General features: G+C 42.1%; 1 protein-coding gene and 1 pseudogene across 1 annotated transcript; one reads left to right on the top strand and one right to left on the bottom strand.

Moving 5' to 3' along the window:
- Positions 1-4908: 4908 nt before the first annotated feature.
- Positions 4909-5430, bottom strand: LOC148703229 (protein RESPONSE TO LOW SULFUR 4-like). The gene has a single exon (XM_088723770.2). The coding sequence runs from the start codon at positions 5392-5394 to the stop codon at positions 5017-5019; it is 378 nt and encodes a 125-aa protein (XP_088579896.2). The 5' UTR covers positions 5395-5430; the 3' UTR covers positions 4909-5016.
- Positions 5431-5945: 515 nt separating this feature from the next.
- On the top strand, positions 5946-6236 carry LOC148703228 (actin pseudogene; annotated as a pseudogene).
- The last annotated feature ends 1835 nt before the right edge of the window (positions 6237-8071 follow it).

Below are 8071 nucleotides of genomic sequence, written 5' to 3'. Positions count from 1 at the left end.
ATCAAGCGATCATAACTATATGACGAGCACAAGCCAGTTCATCAGGCAATTTAGAGACACGGTTGGTTATTGTTTTATTCTCAATTAAGTAGCTGAGATAGCTTGTTCAGGAAGTGGAGCTAAACTTCTCCAGCCATGTTAAATTAGAATCTGTTGGACTTGGGCATCGCTCATTCAGGTTCAAAATCCTGCTGTTAACGTCTCAGTTTTGTAGTCGTTACATGCGCTCAAGTGGGAATTGTTGTTGGACTTTCTTATGTGTTTTCTAAAAGCATTTCCAGAACCAATTTCCCCACTTTCTTGGAGGACGAATCTTTATGACTCTTCCATTTCAAGACCTTTTCTGCATCGTTCTGATACTGAAGAATTTTTCTTTTCCCTTTTCTGCATCATTCTGAAACTGAAGAATTTTTTTATCATTCTGCTTCTCATTTTTGCATCATTCCTTGCATGTATTCCTATTAAAGTTACAGGGATTACACAAAAGAAGATGCTGATTTTTCAGATACATTGAAATTTCTTTGTAAAGGTAGGATTCTAGTTAGCAGTGCTCACGACTTTAGTCATAAAAAATAGTGTCGGGGGACGCATGATGAAGGTATATCCTATTCTCTCTAGTGCACTGGCACCAAGGGAAAAATGGCGGGCGGGCCGGGTCTACATGGGCACATTTTAATAAACATGTGGGGGCACTGCTCGTTATGGTGGTATCCAAACCTTCGGACCAGGAGGTTGAAGCTCTCTCAACCTACATACATACACACATACACACACACACATACATACACACACACACACATACACACATACACATACATACATACATACATACACACATACATACATACATACACACATACATACACACACATATACATACACACACACATACATACACACACACACACACATACATACATACATACACACACATACATACATACATATACATACATGCGCGCGTGCTCTTTTTATATATATATATATATATGTGTGTGTGTGTATATATCTAGAGAGAGAAAGAGAGAGCTGAACTTGGCTATACTTGAATCAATTTCAATTCAGATCCGATCAGATTTAAATTAGATAATAGAGGTTCTACATGAGTCATTGGATATGATGTCTCTAAATTATTTATACATAAAAAATTATTTGATTTAAAAACCTCTAACCTGTCAAGTAATCAAAAAATTATATATAATTTAATATTATTCAAACGGCTCATTGTATAAGCAGTTTAATAGAAGACCACATCTAATAATTTGTATTATCAATATAGGGCCTTCATTGTCTACGTTAGATCAAATAGGATCCGAATAAAGATCCACTCTAGCTACACATATAATCACTTCCATGGACAGCCTTCCCCCAACCTCGGTAAACCCAAATGCTGATGTTGGTATAACTTAGACTTGACTAGGTAGCTAAATTGCGCCCTCCTTAATAATTCCTTCTGCGGCGGCGGGTTATACAATGATGGGTCGCTCTCTCGGCGTGAACCCGGAACTTATTATTATTATTATTATAAAAACCTAGATTTCTTTCTCGGCTGCTGCTTGAACCTAAATTTCTAGAACAACCTCCAACTCCAATAGACAGGAATAATGGCGCAATACCTCCGTTAGCCTATTTATATCTCGCTTCCAATTTCTATCCGGACGTGCTGATATCATATCAAGATTTCCCTCGCCTCCCCTCCGACGTGTCTTCCCCCAACCCGATTCGCCTTCCCATGTTCCCCTCCTCCCACAGTCGTCATGCCTCTACGCTTCAGGGATGACCACTTCGACCACTTGCAGATGATGACTGCGTGCTATTTATCAAAGCTACGGCGGACAACTGCCGTCGCTACTGTCAGCTAATTGAGGACTACTCTCGAGCATCAGGACAAGAAGTTAACATATAGAAGTCAAATGGTTCGGCTCTCCCCTCGCAATGGTGCATGTCGTCATCGACAATTTCTCCAAGTCTATCTTACAGAGTCCGGAGCAGCCTGGTGCAGGACGTATCTCCAGACTCCAGGTGCCCACCAGCTGCTAGGACTTTGAGTCGCCAAAAATTGTCTCGTTTGCTGGACCAGTTCATGCTAGCTGGGCATTGGCCATGGCTGGCGGGGCTGCACTGCTCAATTCGGTCCTTCTTATGGCCGTATCTATTCCTTTCCCCTCATTTTCCTCACCTAGGTGCCCTCCTCACTCATGGTGCATTCTTGTGACCAGGTGCTCTCAAACTCCATCTTGTCGCTTGGGACCAGATCCGTTTATCACCGCACCGCGGCAACCTCAGCATACCGGATCTCCAGCTCTGGAGACAACTGGCTATGGCTAAACAAGTCGCTAAGCGCGAGCTCGCAGTTTGTGGACTCGGGTCGCTCGGGCCACATTCGGGGTTCTCCATGTGGCTTCTCGATCTACCGTCCTCTCCATCGGACTCATGGCTGCGGCGAGCTTTTGTCTCAGGTTAAAGACTTGGTCCTTAACCTCGCTTTCGATGGTAGATCGATCGGAATGGCGAACATTATATCATCAGTTCGTGAGGACGCTTGGCTGGGTCCTGTGCCCCTTCGCTGGGATCACAATGATCTCATGGACCGCGATAGAAGGCTAATGGGAATTCTGACTCCCAGCTAGGTTCAGTTTGGCATTCTTCTGGGCTGCCCGTTTGAGACGGCGATGTGCAGGTACGTTTCCTGTTTCACATCTCAGAACTTTGTTTGGTCTTCCCTCCAGGAACTGCTTTCCTTCCTCGGTTATCAACATTGCAAGCTCGCAACGATCGAGCTTTTAATCTGGAGCGACCACCATAGCGCGACTTCTTGGCTCTTCTACGCTCTAGGCTGCAGATGAATCCATCTAAGCTTAAGCTCCTCTAGAGCTTTTAACCTGGGGCATCGTGGCTCACGCCACCTCTCAAAACAATTTTCTTCTCTTAAATTAACTTGATGCTTCTCTTTAAGGATACGAAGCTCTTGCCAGCGCTGCTGGCTTGTCATTCGGCATCGTAGAGGGGCGATTAAAATTAACGAATAAAGCTCCCATTCAAGCTTGCCATTCAATTTTGTGATAGATCTATGGGTTCGTATCACTTCATATTTACGTCGGTAGAGGCGACGGGGCCATCCGCCAGGAAAAGAAGAAGAAGAAGAGACGGACCACTAAACCAACCAAATATGACCATCGGCAGACGGTTTAATTATGGCTTTCATGCTGGTAGCTAGTTGAAGTCTTACGATTGGTGCCTGTGCATTTGTCTGTTATGAATTAAATAACTGATTTCCTCTCTCTTTTCATCAAAAGCATCACCATTATCTGGTTTATGTTTTGCTAATCTAATTAGGTAACTAGTTGGCTTGGTTTCTATATATACTTCGCGAGAGGATAGGATTGGATGATGGCTAATGGTTGGTATGGTCGCTTCTTTTTTTTTTCTTTTTTTTTTTGACACCTAATTGCTAAATGAGACAGATATACGTTACCTTGATTTCACCCAAGTACAAGATAGTGATGATATAACAAGAAGCAACTTAGCAAATTGTTTCTCAGAAGAAAACGAGTTAGCAAATCCTCTCCCTAAGCTCCACGAAGATTTTGAATCAAGAGGAGAGTCATTCTTTAATTTCATTTATCAGAAAAAGGGTATAATATTCCCTTAACGTGCAGGTGCCTAGTGCTAAGTCATGATCTTTATGTCACCAAAAGCGAAAGAATAAAGAAAGAGGTGAAAGCATCAAAGGAAGCGGATACGAAGCACCAAGGGATCGTTGTATATTTATACAGTAGCATTATACTATAAAATTCCACTGCAGCGTCACCTCAAAATCGCTGTCACGTTCAATCATCCACGGATTTTTTTTTAATAAGAATCACTCCGATAATTGAAGTGCGAGTGGAGGGTGACGCACACATATTCACTGTTGCTGTGGAAAAAATGTCGCTCTTCAGGTTGGTAAGTCACATCATCCATAATGGACAAGTGCCTAATTGGTGTTTACGTATCAGTGAGATCGTCAGGAGTTCTTTACTTCTTTTATAAAATATTCTGGTCTATAATAATTCAACGTTTTATAATGCTACTATTTTTCTTTGAGCCATTTTTGTTTTATTTCAATTTGAAACGCATGCTGATGACCATATGAATGCATGCATTGAAATTAAACTAAGAATTTTTTTTTGTTGTTGTTGTTACTGACCAGCAAAGACAACCTGTATCCTTGACGTTGCATGTGTACATCTCAACTCATGGCTGCACATTTGTCGTTCACTTGAACCTAAACACCATAAACAAACAATTTTCTTTTCGTATGGACATATTTTTATATAGTGACCATTAATTATTTCGCCAACTAAAGCGACATTTCTAGCATGCAAAATATGAATGCAGAAAAAATGAAACAAAAAGCTAGGAAGAAGACCAACCACTCTATTTCATTACTTTTTGAAAAAAATTAATAAAGTATAATTGAAAACAAAAGATCGATCCCATCTAAGATTCTCTATCGCAACTACATCGATCTCTTTCTACAAGACTGTTGGTGAATAATGTGCAGTTTGCTTTTACTCAAGCTTCAAATTCTATATTAATAAAAAAACTGATAGTGCAGTTGATTAGATAAGGGCTTACGTGGCTAATTATATTTGGATTATTTTTTGTGGGACTCTATAGTAATTTTTTAATTTAATTTTTGGGTATTATTTTTAAATTTTTATGAATGTATTTGTTAGTTATTAGTCCATTTATAAAAAAAAGGAATGGATAAAAAAAAGAAAATAAAAACTTACAACTTAATTTATATCAAGAGAACTAAATTGCATGCATGTACAAAGATTACAAACACCAATAACTGGATCACTTCTAAGCATTCGCCCTCACTGAGAGCTTCTGCTGCATGTGCACAATCCAAGAAAAGTAGAACAAAAACAGCAACAAAGAGAACACATCCAGAGAGAGAGAGAGACGGAGGAGTTGACTTCAAGCACAAGCTCCTTTCCTATTACTTATAGTAGCTAATTTAAGTTCTTAATTTGGTCTGTTGAGGGCGACGAGGCTGTGGTGGAAGCCGGTGGAGGTGAGGATGTCGTGGGCGATGGCGAGCTGGTCGGAGAGGGCCTTGATGCGGAGGTGGTAGGCCCGAGCCTGCGCCGCCGCCTCCGCCTCCAACTCCCCGAGCTCCGCGCTCAGCCGCTCCTCCGCCTCCTCCATCACCCGCAGCCTCTCCCGCGTCCGCTCCAGCTCCCGCCGCGCCTCCTCCTCCCTCGCCCGCGCCTCCGCCGCCACCAGCTTCAGCTCCGAGTACCTCCGCCGGAGCTCCTCCACCTCCGCCAGCTCCCCTGGCCCCATCCCGAACGCTACCCCTGACATCCCAACCATCCTCGTCGGATTCCCCGCCGCTTCCATCCTCCGCCCGCCGCCCGCCCGCCGTCCCGCCCGGATATTTACGACAAGTTAGAGAATCCGGTTCGCCTTCTTCGGTACGTATGGATGGGATCCGTTTCAAGTAGAGGGACATAGGGTGCGTCCAGGTTCAACGAGCCAGGGGAATATGAGGTGGGTCCGTCCCCAAGCTATGATTGCATTAACACGGGCGATAATGATAACAGGCGAATCAGTGTTTAACACTTGACTAATTACATTTTTTTTTTCCTAGCAAAAAAAAAAAAAAAGAGGGTTCGAGATAGCCCCAACCAAAAGCATGCCATGTACATAAAGTATCATTTCATGCTTGGAATGTAGCCTACGATTTTCAAAAAATTGTTTTGAAAAATTTTCAAGGCATTTTAGATTTACAGGTCTAATTACCAAATATTATTGCAACAAACAAGAAAAATCTAACAAAAACAAATCCTTACACTATAAGTTTTAATTTAAATCTACGAATCTCTTAATTTAAACGATTTACAGGCATTCATTCACAACCAGTACTTCTGAACGGGAAATTGTACTGTGACATGAATGAAAAGCTCGCATATGTGGCCCTCGATTATAAGCAGGAGCTTGAGACTGCTAAAAGCTGCTCATCGATCGAGAAGAGTTATGAACTACCTAAGGTGCTCTTCCAGCCTTCCCTCATCGGCATGGAGGCCGCTGGAATCCATCATGAGACTACCTACAACTCTATCATGAAGTGCGATGTCGATATCAGGAGAGATTTATACGGGAGCATTGTGCTTAGTGGTGGCTCAATTATGTTCCCCGGCATTGCTGACCGTATGAGCCTGCGCTTGCACCGAGCAATATGAAGATCAAGGTGGTGGCCCCTCCTGAGAGGAAATATAGTGTCTGGATTGGAGGATCAATTCTGGCTTCCCTGGTTTGTGTCTCTGATATATTTGGTAATAGCAGGTTGGCTGGGTGAGGAATGCTCACGCTTGTTTGTTGTTTTTGTTTTGAAGTTTTTCCAAGCGACTCTAGCTCCCACCTTTATGTAAATTATATGTATTATGTAATGTTTAGAAAAATTAGATATGTATCGGTATGTAGTTTGAATTGGTGACATCTGTAGTCTCAATGTTTTCACTTTAAGTACACGGCCCGCGGTTAGTGGGCCGCAAGTGGGTTGAGAGGGTGCCCACTTCGTTAAAGTGGCTTCGGCTCCTCATGGGCTGAAGCTACTTCTCCCTCAATTGGGCCACGGTCGGAACTCCAAGCGGGCTCCCCTGGATTGCACTCCACTTTTAGTTTTGGGGGAACAAGTAGGCCTGCAACCTAGTGCTTGCCATTTCTCGGGTTAGAGAAGGTATCGTGTTCGAATCAAGGTTTTAAATAAAGCATCATGTTCTTATTGGGATGAGAGTGGTGCAAAGGCAACCCAGTCACATCCCATCTAGGCTCCTGGGCAGACTGAGGATGTGCTTGTGGAACCAGCACGTGTTAAAGGGGCCCAAAATGAGGGCTGACTTCTCTCTGGACTGAATCCCCGACCTCTATTATATTCCAAGTGGCAAGTGGAGATGCCATCTAAACTAGTACTTGGGGGTAACACATTTTGCTTCTTCTGATGAGTTTTATGCCTTGTTTGTGCTTGTTTTTTCCCCTTATTTTCTTTTTAGAAAAGCCCAATCTCTAAGCGGGGACAAATGCACGATGCTTTCAGCGGTAGACTCCCAACAAGTTGCCTCTTGAGAGATAAAAGGTACGAGATCAACGCAATATTGGAATACATCCATGAACGCAGTTGCTGCCACTTCAAAACCGAACATGTCCTCAATTAAAGATGCTAACATCCCGTTACAGCATTCCTCCTATCCTTGTAGGAGAGACTCAAACCCATGAATATAACCATTCCAAGGATCTAAAATTCCTTCAGTTGGCCTACCAAGACGCAAACTAAGCTGAGGAAACTTCCATCTTGAAAGCGAGCACAAGTCCACCAAGCAGCATCAATGCAGACTAATTGGACACATTGGCTCCACTCAAATGCACAAATAACAGCCATTTTAACTTATAACGGTCGATAGATGGAAGTCCCTTAGAAGGATATCTGGCATATAGTTAAAACTGCTCTAGATCCTATAGTTATCCAACGTCTCTGGCATTTTCATTTTCGCCATAATGCTACTTTTAGTAGTGTTCTGGTAAGGATATCTGCCTTATTATTATCAGTCAAAAAAATCACGAAGGTGCATGCAGTAATGGGTACTCACATTTTGCATCAACATTCGTGCTGTTAAATATCCACTATAGTGCATTGGTGCATTGTGGAGTGCATGCATCTTAAACTAAGATATTTTTGATTAATTAGTTCCCTATTATCTTGATTGTTTAAAAAAGTTTAAGCCTATGTGCACATTTATTTCATACCTTGATTAGTTCGGCATTTATTGTTTTTGAGAAAAAGTTTGGGATCAATTTTTGGAGCACACACAATGTACATAATTTCTAATTGCCGACTATTTATGTCGATAAGATCAAGATCACGTTGCCTTTAGATTAATATAGTATCAAGATTAAGACCGAGCTACTTTTAGATAAAGATAAGGGTTGTGTAACCTTATTTCGTATTGGTTTCAAGTTTTTGCCCTGAGAGAGAAAGACATGTATAATTTGTTGATAATTAGAGAGATAACCACCACAA

This window comes from Phoenix dactylifera, chromosome 6 (assembly GCF_051530095.1).
Source record: "Phoenix dactylifera cultivar Ajwa chromosome 6, Ajwa_hap1_PhDact_Kaust_v1.1, whole genome shotgun sequence".
Classification (NCBI taxonomy): Eukaryota; Viridiplantae; Streptophyta; class Magnoliopsida; order Arecales; family Arecaceae; genus Phoenix; species Phoenix dactylifera.
This window is presented reverse-complemented; position numbering and strand designations above follow the sequence as displayed.

Excerpts from the sequence above, each read along its gene's own strand:
- LOC148703229 (XM_088723770.2), bottom strand. The coding sequence starts at position 5,394 with ATGGAAGCGGCGGGGAATCCGACGAGGATGGTTGGGATGTCAGGGGTA.